Raw genomic sequence first — 16,302 nt, forward strand, 5'->3', positions numbered from 1 at the left:
CTCCTTTTAGGCTGTGAGTTATCTCAATTGCTAAGCAAATGAGATTGCCTAGTTTTTTTATAAACAGATGTTGCTTGTGTTGATAATATCTTCAGCTATCTACACTGAGAAGATAAGACTGTGGTCTTAAATAATCATAAATATCTAGAATTATTTCTGTAATATTAAAAGAAAATCTTGTTGTACTTCACTTATTAACTGAAGCAAAATTATTAATTATTAGAATTCAGAAATTATATAAACATGAGGTTTTATCAGTTTTTTCCAGGAAATACGATTTACTGTCTCCTAAACTAGATGGAAACGAGGAACAACGTGACTGAGTTTGTTCTCCTGGGGCTCACACAGAATCCACACATGCAGAAAATTATATTTGTTGTGTTTTTGGTTACCTATGTCTTCTGTATGGCAGGAAATTTGCTCATTCTAATCACCATTACAAACAGCTCACTGTTGGGGTCCCCTATGTACTACTTCCTGGCCTATCTCTCCTTTATTGATGCCTGCTACTCCTCTGTCAGTACACCTAAACTGATTGCTGATTCACTCCATAAGAGAAAAACTATTAAATTCAATGGATGCATGACCCAAGTTTTTGCAGAACATTTCTTTGGAGGAGCTGAAGTCATCTTGCTCACTGTGATGGCTTATGATCGCTATGTAGCCATCTGTAAACCTCTGCACTATGCAACGATCATGAACAGACGACTCTGTAATATCCTTGTGGGTGTGTCATGGCTTGGAGGTTTTCTTCATGGAGGTATACAGTTTCTTTTCATTATTGTATTACCTTTCTGTGGCCCTAATGTCATAGACCACTTTATGTGTGATCTGAACCCTTTGCTTAATCTAGCCTGTATTGACACCCACATTCTGGGACTTTTTGTTGCTGCCAACAGTGGCTTCATATGCCTGTTAAATTTCCTTCTACTGCTTGTCTCTTACCTAGTCATCCTTCAGTCCCTAAGGACCCACAGTGCAGAAGGAAGGCACAAAGCCCTCTCTACCTGTGTTTCTCACATTACAGTGGTGGTTTTATTTTTTGTGCCATGCATATTTGTGTACATGAGACCTGCAGCTACGTTACCAATTGATAAAGCAGTAGCTATATTTTATACTATGATAACTCCCATGCTGAATCCATTAATCTACACCTTAAGAAATGCTCAGATGAAAAATGCATTTTGGAAATTGTTTAGTATAAAAATTCAGTCAGGTGACAAATAATGCAACAGTCATGTGTCTTCAGAAGGATTGAAGAAAGTATGGAATGGACAATTTAGATAATATCAATGTTAAAGTCTTACACAACAAAGAAGCAACTGCTACTGATGTCTTATACTAAGGAAAGAGAACTGACACCTCCACATAAGAAAAAAAATATAACTTAGGTTTCTTTATTGTCAAAACATACACATCACACACAGAGAGAAAGAGAGAGCACAGAGAGAGAAGGAGGGAGATAGAGAGAAGGAGGGAGAGAAGGAGGGAGAGAAGGAGGGAGAAAGACGGAAAGAGAAAGACATCTAAATTATGCCAAGGAGAAATTGATTATATTTGACTCCTTCTAGAAAAGCTATGATTCTATCAGATAATTGTAAACTTTTTCAGGTCAGAAATTTTTGGATTCTCCTTTCTTGTTCTTTATTATGTTAACTTCACAAATAATGCCTTTAGAAGTTGAGTCCTGATCATTGTCCCTTTGCAATCTCATAATCTCATTACTAACTTAGCATAGATGCTTTTTGTACTGATGACATGATTTTCCCACTGTAGAAACAGACTGAAGAGGGTAATGATTAAAGAACTATTCAGGACATTGATTTTCTCTTTCATGAACTGATTTATAGTTTTGAATAAAATAATGCCCCACTCTCTTCCATATTTAGGTGTCTGACTAAAATGATAAATCGTACGATGATTTCAATTTCCATAATCATAAATTGATTCTTTCTTACTTTTCATTTTCAAATCTTTTGAATGTATTTATTGTTTATATTGTTATTATTGTTATTGTTGTTACTAATGTAAAGGCAAGACATCATTCTTCATACACACTTTGCTACATTTTTTAAAAATTTTTTATTCGATATAATTTATTTACATTTCAAGATTTCCCCTTATCTAGCCCCCCACTCCCCGAAAGTCCCATAAGCCCCCTTCTCTTCCCCTGTCCTCCCACCCACCCCTTCCCTCTTCCCCGTTCTGGTTTTGCCGAATACTGCTTCACTGAGTCTTTCCAGAACCAGGGGCCACTCCTCCTTTCTTCTTGTACCTCATTTGATGTGTGGATTATGTTTTGGGTATTCCAGTTTTCTAGGTTAATATCCACTTATTAGTGGGTGCATACCATGATTCACCTTTTGAGTCTGGGTTACCTCACTTAGTATGATGTTCTCTAGCTCCATCCATTTGCCTAAGGTAGAGCACAACTCTGTGGTGTCAGCTCTCTCTTTCCACCTCTCTTTCCTTTGGGTAGTTCCAGAGATCAAAAACCAATTACCAGGCAAAAAGAGGAAGCACTATTACACCCTGAGACACCTTGTCCACCCATAATTATATGTTAAAAATTTAAAAAGTAAAATATAAGTATATCATTTTCTCCCTTTATCCCTCTTTTTTGTCTAACTTTTCCATTGCATCCTGCTCACATGCATTCCATTGCTTTCATGGGCTTATATATTTATTCATATGAGTTAATTTGCTTATATATTTCTCATTCACTGTGGACACACTTTGAGTCATGTTGCTGTCTCACATTTCAATAGAGCCATTTGTTAATTCCTGAGCTGTAGCACTCAATGATGCATATTAGACCACTGAGCATGCATCAATACAGTTGATCTGATACATTTTGTAGTTCTTCATTATTATCACACATATCTGTTAAATTAGACTAATCATGCATTCCTTTCCAAAGCAGTAAACCTGCTTATAAGTCAACTTTAAAATAGACATAAGTCTACTTCTTGTCTAGAAAGTGATCATAATATTGGGAGTAATCCCTAAGGAAAATTAGCATTGTCTTGCATAAGCATGCCTGACAGAAGGCATAGTTTCCTCAGAAAATGTACAGTAAATCCATATGAGCTGAGACCAGCAATGACAATGGAACGTGGTCTCTTGCATGAAGCAACACTTACATTAATGCCTAAAAATGCTCATCATTTCCTGTTGTGCTATTTTCAACTCTGTGAGCAAAATAAGCCAAAACTTCATGTTTGTCTTTTTCTAATTTTCTTTGCACAGCAGGTTCCTTGTCTCTATTTATATTATCCTGTTCTTTGTCTTCATAAAAGAAATGTTTGTTTTGTGCATTATATGTTTATATTGAAGATTCTTAAATTTCAAATAAGAACATTTTTATCTTTGTATCCAGAGAAGATCACAGCCTATGTGTATCAGGAATATATTATTATAGTTTGTATAAGAAACACCCTCCATAATTCTACTTGCTCTCTAGCATCTACCAGGTTCCTACAATCAGAAACTCCAGAGGTTATAATGCATCCTCTGGCCTCTATCGACTCTGTAAACACGTCATATGTAGACATACATGAAGGCAAAAGACACATAAAAATTAACATTAAAAATAATTGAAAATCTATTTTGTCAATTTTACAGAAATATTATCTGCATACTAAACTTGTAATTTTGTACCATTAGTTTTCAACAAAATCTAAGATGACAAATAAAAAAAACAAATTATTTCATATTATCTGGATAATGTTTCTTAATTGAAAGTGATGGGATACATTAGAAAATCATTTTCCCCAGACTCCTCCTATGTTTTACATCATTAGTGCTAAATACTTCTCCTGGGAAAGCAAAAGAAAGAGCTTATGTAAACTTCCTGTGTGGGGTTGGACTTCAGAATATCCATTATGAATCTGTAAATAGTTAACATAATTTGTAATGTCCACTCTAAAGCATGTCTATGGGAAAATATCTGAATTCTTATTGGACTATGAAACTATTTTTAACCTCTACTTCTATCAATATGTAAAATAAAGTTTATTTAAATTTTCTGAAATATCTTGCTTTACTCAAATACATTTTTCTTTCTATGAACAATTAAAAGTGTACATGGTTATGAGTTAAAACACAAAATTATGATAGAGATAAGAAGGTTGATGATAGGCATATACATGATGAATAGGTACATAGAAGATAACAGATGATAGTTGAAAATGTGTTAATAATTGTAAAATCTGTGATGTAGCCAATACAATCTTCATTGTAAGTCCCTCATACCTTATACTAAAATCTAGAAACAGAACTGTCATCTCACCTGGGAACCTCAATCAAATATGGATATATTCAAGGAGATTAAAATAATTATCTGGGAAAGATGTTGATGCTTTCATGAGTGGCAATATTTTCATGTTCAATCATTTTTATAACATGTCCTCTGTCACTTTACTGAGAATGGTAGAATAAATATGGATACCAGATGTTCTTTAGGATTTATGTTAGTACATTTCCTCAACTGATACCTTTAATTATAAGTAGATAGCATCATCTTTATCATAGTATAAGAAGATAAATTGAAGAAAAATTTTCAAAGTAGCTATCTTAGATTTCTTTGTGAAAATTTGTTTACATTCTAAATGCTGTCTACCCTACTTACAGAGCCTCTTCCCTATCAACATTCCCCTTCTCTGAGAGAGTAGGACCCCCATTTCAGAGAGCATGGGTGCATTACGACATGACTTTCTCCAGACTCCTGCATATAACATCATTACTGTCAAATGTTCCTTCTGAGGGAAACATTAGTCTCTCAAAAGTTGTTGCGAAAATAAATTTCAGAACACACATGCTGACCTTGGGCCAGTATAAAAGATTTTGTAATATTACAATGAGATCAAATAGAAGTGACTTTATTGACTCTTTATTGGAAACTGATGAATTCTTAGTTTATCTTACAACTATTTATGATTCAACCTTTATCAATATATGAAATAGAATAAAGTATATATAAAATATTCATCCCATTTTTTATTCTGATAAAATATTTTATAATTAATTAAAATTATATATAGTTATGAGGTAAAAGGATGATTTTTGTAACAGAGGCATGAAAGGCATATGATAAATATATCTCATCTAAATATATCTTAGGTATATGAAAAGATATATAATAAATAAATAGAAAGAAAAATAATAGACAATCATGATTAAATTCAAATGGCTACCTGCTTCATCATCTCACATATTTTAGGTAACTATGTTTAAAATGTATTCTTTGACAATTTGAAATATTACTGTTATTTTCTATAGGGAATATTAGTATAATAAATCTCAGGTTATTACTCATATCTAACTTTGTTTTATGGGTTTTTTTTTTACCAATATCTGTCTATACTTCCTATGTTTTAAAAACCAACACTGCTGTGAATCCATCTTTGGTTTAAGCACAACTGAAACTGTGCCATTTCTACGTCTGTTTCCAGCTCATTCCACTTGGAATTATGTCCCCCAGATTTCTCCATGTTGTTGCAAATGCTAAAAATTCCTTATGATTTATCTGTGAATATCATTCCATTACCTATTTAAGCCAGACTTTTGTATATAATTTTCCACCAGTGATGACAAATCTTTGGCAAATTTATTGGATACCAAAATTTACTGTCAAACTTTATTGGATCTGTAATCAATTCAAGTCCAAGCCAAAACGCATCTTCCCTACCACACCAGTTATTTGTTGTTATTTATGTTGTTTGTTCTCTTCTTCTTCTCAGTTCCTGTCTCAAGTTCATGTCTTGGCTTCTTTCAATGATATAAATTTAATCTCAAAGGGAAATAAACCCTTTCTTCCCCACGTTTGTTTTAGTCACAGGGTTTTTGACAACAATAGCAAACAAATTAAAATACTGTTGGTCGAAAGGACGTTTGGTTCCATATCTTGGGTGTTGTTAATAAAGATACAATGGTAATGTTGCTATTAGAGCTTAATTATATAATTTTCTTATGCATATGTTTCCATCAGGATTTTGGGCATTTCTATGTTTTTTTTTTTTTTTTGCTTGCTTGTTTTGTTTTTTTGTTGTTGTTCTGTTGTTTTTTAGGAAACTCCAAAATGTACTCCATAATGGCTAAATTAATTTACATTCTGACAATGTAAATGTACAAGGGTTGACATTTTTTTATATTGTTAACAGAGTTTATTATCTTTAACATTATTGATGGATATAGTTGTGATAAAGTAATGTCTCCTTGTAACTTTTTTCTTTTTTATTATTATTAATCATTCCATTTGTTTACATCTCAAATGATAGCCCACTTCCTGGTTACCCCCTCCTCCAACCCCAAATCCCATGATATCCCAATTCTCAGTTACCCTTACACTACCCCCTCATCCCATATCTGCTCTTTCTCTCCTCCCTTTTGCCCATATGAGAGTGCTTCCCCACCACCCACACTCTCCCACCCCACCGCTCCAGCAAACACTTACTTTGCAGAATCAAACCCTCCTGGGACCAAGGGCCTCCCTCCAGTTGCTGTCAGGTAAGGTCATCCTCTGCTACATAGGTATTTGGAGCCAAAGATCTTTTTAGGTACAATCCTTGTTTTGTGGTTAATTCTCTGGAAGAACTAGGTTGTCAGGCCAGCCTAGATTGTTCTTCCAATGGGGTTGCAATCCCCCTCCACTCCTGCATTCCTTCTGCCAGCTCCCCCACCAGATTCCCAGAGTTCAGTCTGAAGGTTGGTTCCAAGCATCCCATCCACCTCTGCTTTGGTCAGTTGCTGCCTGAACAACCACACTTTGTTCCTGTCACCAAGCACCTCTTATCCACTGCAACAGTGTTGGGTTTGGTGTCTGCAGACACAATGTATCCCTAGGTGAGGCCGTTCTCTAATTGGCCCTTCCTTGAGTCTCTGCTCTATTTTTTTTTTTTTTTGTCCCTCTTCTTCCTTTGGACAGGAACATTTCTGGGTTAAAAAACTTTGAGATGGGTGTGTGGCTCCACCCCTCGACCTATCTACTGGAGATGGTCTCTACCTGTTCTATCTCCCCCTTCTCTGTGCATTATGGTGTTGTGCCCAGATTGTAAAAACCCTAAAGAGACCACCAGGAATCACAACCCTCTGTAATCGCCTGAGGGTCTTTATTTAAGCTGGAGTTTGGGTCACCAACCTTTCTTATGGAACAGAAAAGAGAGTGAACCCTCAGGTCTAAGTGAGGGGCGTTTATAAAGAAAAAAACCTCAAGTGTGGTTTTTAAACCATGGCATTACTTGAGAGGGTAAAGGAATGCTGTCTTTTAAACCTGATAATATTTGTTCATACAGTGGTGCTGCGGGTTGGGGGACGAAGCGTGCAGCTGGACAGGGACCTTTGTGACCTGGGATAAGTAACTTGTACTTTCAGAAGATGGTGTATTTTTGCAACTGGCCACTAGACGTCTGAGAACACTTAATTGTCTCTTTTTCATAGTCCAAGAAGGCTATTATCATTTCAAGGGTATTGGCTTCTGTTTTTTTTTCAAGGGTAGGATCCATCTGCACCTGAGAATGTTGGTTGTTAATTAAAAGGGGGTATGAGTTTCAGTGACAGTAGAGGCTAGGGTATTCTTCTTTCACCCTCCCTTGTCCACTCTCCTACCACCTCCCACAATCATAATCCTGTTCCCTGTTCAATGCAGGACTGATGCATCCACATGCTGCTGATCTTTCTTCTAAGCTCCATATTGTCTTTAGGTCTGTGGGAAGGGAAGGGAAGGAAAGGGAAGGGAAGGGAGGAGAGGGGAGGGGAGGGGAGGGGAAGGGAAGGGGAAGGGAAGGGAGGAGAGGGGAGGGGAAGGAAACGGAAGGGAATGGGAGGGAAGGGAAGGGAATGGGAAGGGAAGGGAATGGGAGGGAAGGGAAGGGAATGGGAAGGAAGGGAAGGGAATGGGAGGGAAGGGAAGGGAAGGAAAGGAAAGGGAAGGGAAGGGAGGAGAGGGGAGGGGAGGGGAGGGGAAGGGAAAGGAAAGGAAGGGAAGGGAAGGGAAGGGAGGGGAGGGGAGGAGAAGGGAATGGGAGGGGAGGGGAGGGGAGGGGAAGGGAAGGGAATGGGAGGGAAGGGAAGGGAATGGGAGGGAAGGGAAGGGAATGGGAGGGAAGGGAAGGGAATGGGAGGGAAGGGAAGGGAATGGGAGGGAAGGGAAGGGAAGGAAAGGGAAGGGAAGGGAAGGGAAGGGAAGGGAAGGGAAGGGAAGGGAAGGGAAGGGAAGGGAAGGGAAGGGAAGGGAAGGGAAGGTAATGTATCATAGGCATTGTGAGCTTTTAGGTTAGTAGCCACTTAGTGAGTACACACTGTGTGTGTTCTTTTGTGATTTCATGTGTGTCTTCACAATAAGAAAAATAACTCATTTAAAGTGAGTTTTTATATATTTAATACATATATTTACTATTTTGATAAATTCGGTTTTGACTGTGCTGCCAGTAGAATACACATTATAAGTTCTTTGAAAGAAATATATTTTATGTAAATATATATGTATGTGTGTGTTTATGTGTGTCAATGTATTAAATACTCCATAATAAGCATTTAATAATTTCACCAAATGCTCAGTAATGGAATGACATATCAATCTCTCTTTACATATGAAAAATAAGTCAGGTTTGATTTATTTCAGATATTGTCTCTTTTTTTCCTCAATGTTCACATCTGTGTTCCTGATAGACTAGCTTGACAAAGATAATTTAGTTACTCTTACTGTGTATTAAGCAGAGATGTTCTTCAAAAACAAAATTTTATGTTTATTATATCTCCTTTGGAAGTCTCATGTATTTGAAAAATCATTAAATGAATGTTTAAAATGTCTAGCATTTGTCTCCTTACACAGCTATGTGGCTCAAATAAAACGAACCTTGTAAATGTGGAGAACATGATTAAATGTTTTCAGTATATTTAATTTAAATAGATTGTGCATAATCCTAACAAGACACATTTCATTCAGAGTGTTACCTACTCAAATTTCATTAATGAAAAGAAATGCTTACTTCAAAAAATCATTGGATCTTACTAATTGAATGTGTAGTCTATTTAGGAAGCAGAAAACTGATACTTTTTGAATATATTAAGTTAAGAGAATGGTAAGTGATAACTCATTGGAAAAAGAACATTTTATTGAATTTCCAAATTTAGCATGCATTTCATACTTTATTTTTTCTTTTCAGATGCTTTCTGGCATGTGAGTTCCTCTCTCATGGACTGACACAATGAAGTAGAATAGCACTTTCACTGAGTTTATACTACTAGGATTGATACAGGATCCCCTGAAGCAGAAAATAGTGTTTATAGTATCTTAATTTTCTATATAGCTACCCTAGTGGAGAATACTCTCATTATTGTGACAATCAAGTTCAGCTGGAATCTTGGGAGTCCCATGTACTTCTTCCTGTTTTATCTGTCCTTTGCTGATTCCTGCTTTTCAACATCTACAGCCCCAAGACTCATCGTGGATGCCTTCTCTAAAAAGAACATCATCTCCTACAACGAATGCAAAACAAATGTCTTTGCTCTCCATTTATTTGGCTGCATGGAGATCTTTGTCCTCATTCTAATGGCTGTTGACTGCTATGTGGCCATCTGTAAACCTTTGAGATACCCAGTCATCATGAGGCGGCAGGTCTGTGTCATCTTGGTTATTCTTGCCTGGATAGGGTCTCTTATGCATTCCACTGCTCAGATTGTTTTGTCCTTAAGACTGCCTTTCTGTGGGCCCAATCTGATGGACCATTATGGCTGTGACTTACAGCCCTTGTTGAATCTTGCCTGCATGGACACAGACATGATAAATCTGCTGTTAGTGTCTAACAGTGATGCAATTTGCTCAAGCAGTTTTCTGATTTTTATTTATCTCTTATTTTCTCATCCTATATTCTTTGCAAAACTGCAGTGCAGAAGCAATAAAAAAGGCACTCTCTACCTGCATGTCTCATATAATAGTAGTTATCTTATTCTTTGGGCCCTGCATATATACTACTTTTCCTATGGACAAGATGGTAGCAGTATTTAATACCATTAGAACCCCATTTCTCAACCCAATCATCTATACATTAAGGAATACAAAAGTTAAAAATGCCATGAAAAATGTATGGCATGTTAAAATTATCATGAATAAGTCCAGATACAAAATATTATCATATCTGATTATTGTAGCTATATATATTATAAAATCCAGTTTCTGAGTTGTTAATATTTTTGACTGAGTAAAGAAAAAGAAAAAATTGACAAAATTATATTCCTCATCTTCTGAATATAAAGAAATATTGCTTGAAATAATTATGTAGAGAATAAGTAAATAATTTGAAAACAATTAAATACAATCTGACACACATTCCACTACTGTCACTATAGAAGAAAGGAAAATTTGAAAAGATTAGTTGGTAGCCAAAAAAAGCCAAAAAAGGAAAAAAAAACAGAAAACAAATACAAAAAATGCAAAAAAATAGACTTGGAAGTATTGATTAATAATTACTAGAAAAAAAGAGAAAGTATTCAAATTCAAATTGTCTTTTTCACCCATGATTTGTTTAGCTTTATTTAAAAAGTATTCTATATATAGCTAATATATAATATATCATATATATCATATATGTCATATATCTAATATACATTAAGAATCTATTCAGGTGAGAATTCTTTGTTTAACTCTGTACCCCATTTTTTAATAGGGTTGTTTGGTTTTCTGGAGTCTAACTTCTTGAGTTCTTTATATATATTGGATATTAGCCCTCTATCTCATGTAGGATTGGTAAAGATCTTTTCCCAATTTGTTAGTTGCCGATTTGTCCATTTGATGGTGTCCTTTTCTGTACAGAAACTTTGTAATTTTATGAGGTCCCATTTGTCAATTCTTGATCTTAGAGCATACTCTATTGGTGTTCTGTTCAGGAACTTTCCCCCTGTACCGATATCTTCAAAGTTCTTCCCCAGTTTCTTTTCTATTAGCTTCAGAGTGTCTGGCTTTATGTGGAGGTCCTTGATCCTTTTGGATTTGAGCTTAGTACAAGGAGACAAGGATGGATCAATTTGCATTCTTCTGCATGTTGACCTCCAGTTGAACCAGCACCATTTGTTGAAAAGGCTATCTTCTTTTCCATTGGATGTTTTCAGCCCCTTTGTCGAAGATCAAGTGACCATAGGTGTGTGGATTCATTTCTGGGTCTTCAATTCTATTCCATTGGTCTACTTGTCTATTGCTGTGCCAATACCATGCAGTTTTTAACACTATTGCTCTGTAGTATTGCTTGAGATCTGGGATATTGATTCCCCCCGAAGCTATTTTACTGTTGAGAATAGTTTTAGCTATCCTGGGTTTTTTGTTATTCCAGATGAATTTGAGAATTGCTTTTTCTAACTCTAAGAAGAACTGAGTTGGGTTTCTGATGGGGATTGCATTGAATCTGTATATTGCTTTTGGCTAGATGGCACTTTTAACTATATTAATCCTGCCAATCCAAGAGCATGGCAGATTTTTCCATTTTCTGAGGTCTTCTACGATTTCCTTCTTCAGAGACCTAAAGTTCTTCTCATACAGATTTTTTATGTTTGGTTAGAGCCACACCTAGATACTTTATATTGTTTGTGGCTATTGTGAAGGGTGTCATTTCTCTAACCTCTTTTTCAGCCTGTTTATCCTTTGAGTAGAGAGAGGCTATTGATTTTCTTGAGCTGCTTTCATAACCAGCCACTTTGCTGAAGTTGTTTTTTAGCTGTAGAAGTTCTCTAGTGGAGTTTTTTGGGTCACTTAATTATATTATCATATAATCTGTAAATAGTGATAATTTGATTTCTTCCTTTCCAATTTGTATCCCTTTGACTTCCTTATGTTGTCTAACTGCCCTAGCGAGAAATTCAAGTACTATATTGGAAAGATATGGAGAGAGAGGGCAGCCTTGTCTAGTCCCTGATTTTAGTGGGATTGCTTCAAGTTTCTCTCCATTTAGTTTGATGTTGGCTACCGGTTTGCTGTATATTGCTTTAACTATGTTTAGGTATGGGCCTTGAATTTCTGTTCTTTCCAAGACTTTTAGCATGAAAGGATGCTGAACTTTGTCAAATGCTTTTTCAGCATCCAATGAAATGACCATGTGGTTTTTTTGTTTGAGTTTGTTTATGTACTGGATTGCATTGATAGATTTCCTTATATTGAACCATCCCTGTATCCCTGGGATGAAGCCTACTTGATCATGGTGTATGATCATTTTTATGTGTTCTTGGATTCAGTTGGCAAGAATTTTATTTAGTATTTTTGCATTGATATTCATAAGGGAAACTGGTCTGAAGTTCTCTTTTTTTATTGGATCTTTGTGTGGTTTTGGTATCAGTGTAATTGTGGCTTTGAAGAAGGAGTTGGATAGTGTTCCTTCTTTTTCTATTTTGTGGAATAGTTTACAGAGTATTGGTGTTAGGTCTTCTTTGAAGGTCTGATAAAATTCTGCACTAAAACCATCTTGTCCTGTGCTTTTTTTTGGTTGGGAGACTTTCTATGACCCCTTTTATTTCTTTAGGGGTTATGGGACTGTTTAGATGATCCATTTTCTTTTTGGAGGCACTTAGAGCTATGAGTTTTCCTCTTAGTACTGCTTTCGTTGTGTCCCATAAGTTTTGGTATGATGTGTTCTCATTTCATTAAATTCTAAAAAGTCTTTAATTTCTTTCTTTCTTTCTTCCTTGACCAATCTATCAATGAGTAGAGCATTGTTCAATGTCCGTGTGTATGTGTGTTTTCCATTTTTTTTAACTTAAGACCTGACTTATGCCATGGAGATATGTCAGGGTTCCTAGAATTATTTTAATATTCCTGTATCTGTTGAGGCTTGTTTTGTGACCAATTGTATGGTCAATTTTGGAGAAGGTACCACGAGGTGCTGAGAAAAAGGTATATTCTTTTGCTTGAAGGTGGATTATTCTAAAAATCTGTTAGAGCTATTTGGTCTACACCTTCAGTTATTTTCATACATTGATAGTGATAATATTTGTATTACATAAGTCAACCCAAATTTTTTTTTGTTTGCTAAGAGACTTCACAAAGAGTACTATTGGAATATATCCAACAAAGTAAATGAGTCTTCAGTTAATGTCCATGGGGTAACTGTGTACAAGTATTTAAAGCATACTCAGTTTCAAACCTATCTTCATAGATGAGTTGTTTAACCTTATTTCCAGAAATTTATATCATCTTTACCATGTCACAGTACTTCTTATATACAAGTGAAGATCCATGATGTCCCAGTTACAACATGACCAACAATCTCCTATGGTAAGTCTTCATAGGTGTCATTAATACTACGTTTTGAATTTCAAGTTCTTTCGGACCTTTATTGCTGTTAAAGGTTGCACAGATTGTCTGTTCTGGTAGTTACTATGCATAGGGTAAGGGATTCTTTGCTCTTTGTGTCACAGAGATAATGTAGCCATGCTTACACATCACAGACATGGCATTTGTTCTCAGATAACAAGTAAATGTGACCTTGACTTTCTCACATATTTATAACCAATACTGGTTAAAAAACAGCATTGTTATATTAAGCACCCTTATCCTGAATTACAACATATGAATATAATTAATTACATATTTCATGTTTGTCTTCACAATAAGAAAAATAGCTATTTTAAATAAGTTTATGTATATTTAATACATATATTTACTAATTTGATAAATTTGGTTTTGGCTGTGCTACTACTAGAATACACATATTATAAGTTGATTAAAATAATTATATTCTATCCAAATAAATATATATATGTATGTGTGTGTGTGTTTGTGTTTGTCAGTGTATGGAATATTCCATAATAAGCATTTTATAATTTCACCAAAGTTCATTATTCAAATGAAATATTGTAGTCTCTTTAGGTATGAAAAATTAGTAAGGTTTGATTTTTTTAGATATTGTCTCTTTTTTTCCTCAATGTTCACATTTGTGTTTCTGACAAAAAATATCTTGAGTTACTAAAATGCATAAAGCGCCATAAAATTTTGAGTCCTATTAAGCAGTATAGGCAAGATTGGGGATGATAATTTAGTCATTCTTATAGAGGTGTTCTTCAAGATAAAATTCTGTGTTCATTAAATCTCATTTGGAAGTCTTGCATATTTGAAAAATCATTAGATGAATGTTCAAAATATCTAGCATATGTCTTCTTGTGCAGCTATGTGGTTCAAATAATATCAGAACATGATAACCTCGAGAACATTTTGAATGTTTTCAATATATTAAACATAAACAGATCGTACATAATCCTAACAAGGCACATTTCTTTCAGAAAGTTAACTGCTTAAATTTTATTACTAAAAGTAATAATGCTCACTTCCCAAAATCTTAGAATCTTATTTTTTTAATATGCATTCTATTTAGTAAGCATTAAACTGATCTGACAATTTCTGAACAAATTAAGCCAAAAGAATGGTGATAACGCACTAGAAAGATACGATTTGATTGAACTTTCAAATTTAGCATGCATTTCATACTTTTTTTCTTTTTCAGATTCTTTCTGGCATATGAATTCTTCTCATGAAGTGACACAATGCAAGGAAATAGTACTGTCACTGAGTTTGTACTACTAGGATTGACACAGGATCCCCTGAAGCAGAAAATGGTGTTTATAATCTTCCTAATTTTCTATATGGGAACTGTAGTGGGGAATACTCTCATTATTGTGACAATCAAGTTCAGCCGGACACTTGGGAGTCCCATGTACTTCTTCCTGTTTTATCTGTCCTTTGCTGATTCCTGCTTTTCAACATCCACAGCCCCAAGACTCATTGTGGATGCCCTCTCTAAAAAGAACATCATTTCCTACAACGAATGCATGACCCAAGTCTTTGCTCTCCATTTATTTGGCTGCATGGAGATCTTTGTCCTCATTCTCATGGCTGTTGACCGCTATGTGGCCATCTGTAAACCTTTGAGATACCCAGTCATCATGAGCCGGCAGGTCTGTGTCATCTTGATTATTCTTGCCTGGATAGGGTCTTTTATACATTCCAGTGCTCAGATTGTTCTGGCTTTGAGACTGCCCTTTTGTGGGCCCAATCTGATTGACCATTATTGCTGTGACTTACAGCCCTTGTTGAAACTTGCCTGCATGGACACATACATGATAAATCTGCTGTTAGTGTCTAACAGTGGTGCAATTTGCTCAAGCAGTTTTATAATTTTGATTATCTCATATTTTGTCATCTTGCATTCTCTGCGTAACCACAGTGCAGAAGGAAGAAAAAAGGCACTCTCTACCTGCACCTCTCATATAATAGTAGTTATTTTATTCTTTGGACCCTGCATATTTATATATGCACGGCCACCAACTACTTTTCCTATGGACAAGATGGTAGCAGTATTTTATACCATTGGAACACCATTTCTCAACCCAATCATCTATACATTAAGGAATGCAGAAGTTAAAAATGCCATGAAAAAGTTATGGCATGTTAAAATTATGACTGAATAAGCCCAGATAACAAATATTATCAGACCTGAATATTGTAGCTATATATATTATAACATGCAGTTTCTAAGTTGTTAATATTTCTGACTGAGTGGAGAAAAAGAAAAAATTGACAAGATCATATTCCTCTCTCATCTATTGAATATAAATTAAGAAATGTTGATTGAAATAACTATATAGAGAATAAGAAAATAATTCGAAAACAATTAAATACAATCTGACACACAATCCACTACTATCACTATATAAGAAAGGAACAATATGTATAAATTTGTACTTGGTAGCCAAAATAACCAAAAAACACAAAAAAACCTGGGGGTATTTATTTATAATTACTAAAAAAAAGTGAATGTATTCAAAATCAAATTGCCATTTTTACCCATGTTTTTTTTTAACTATATTGAAAAAGAATTCTACCTATATCTAATATCTAATATATGATATATATTATATGTCATATACCTAATAAAATTCATTAAAAATCTATTCAAATAAAAATACAATTAAATATACTAAAAATACTCATAATCAATGCCTATAAAAGTTCCTAGCCATAATTTTTCGTGTCATAACTAGTAATAGTGTAGGTAAATTCATAAAACTTGTGCATCAATATTCTTTCTGCTAAATTCTTCCTTTGTAGCTGTTTGTCCTTTTTAAATTTTTAAAAGTTGCCACATATTTGTACAAGAGTTTAGCTATTCAATTCTGTTTTATTAGTAGTGGATATGTTGGTAGTAGTGATTCTGGTTTGCTGTTTTGTTTTATCTCTTTGTTTTCTGGTAATATTCTGGTATAATTTGTCAAATCTTATGGTGGATCATTTTCCTTTCCCCTTAAAGTTTAAATTTGACAAGGTTT

The 16,302-nt window shown here is 35.0% G+C and overlaps 2 protein-coding genes and 1 pseudogene across 2 annotated transcripts; all 3 read left to right on the forward strand.

Moving 5' to 3' along the window:
- Positions 1–297: 297 nt before the first annotated feature.
- Positions 298–1,227, forward strand: LOC127684365 (olfactory receptor 4C46-like). The gene has a single exon (XM_052181306.1). It carries the CDS (start codon positions 298–300, stop codon positions 1,225–1,227), a length of 930 nt encoding a protein of 309 aa, XP_052037266.1.
- A 7,979-nt stretch (positions 1,228–9,206) lies between these two features.
- On the forward strand, positions 9,207–10,178 carry LOC127684843 (olfactory receptor 4C11-like; annotated as a pseudogene).
- A 4,342-nt stretch (positions 10,179–14,520) lies between these two features.
- LOC127684366 (olfactory receptor 4C11) lies at positions 14,521–15,444 on the forward strand. The gene has a single exon (XM_052181307.1). The coding sequence runs from the start codon at positions 14,521–14,523 to the stop codon at positions 15,442–15,444; it is 924 nt and encodes a 307-aa protein (XP_052037267.1).
- Positions 15,445–16,302: the final 858 nt, after the last annotated feature.

The sequence above is a fragment of the Apodemus sylvaticus genome, chromosome 5 (genome assembly GCF_947179515.1).
Source record: "Apodemus sylvaticus chromosome 5, mApoSyl1.1, whole genome shotgun sequence".
In the NCBI taxonomy this organism is placed as follows: domain Eukaryota; kingdom Metazoa; phylum Chordata; class Mammalia; order Rodentia; family Muridae; genus Apodemus; species Apodemus sylvaticus.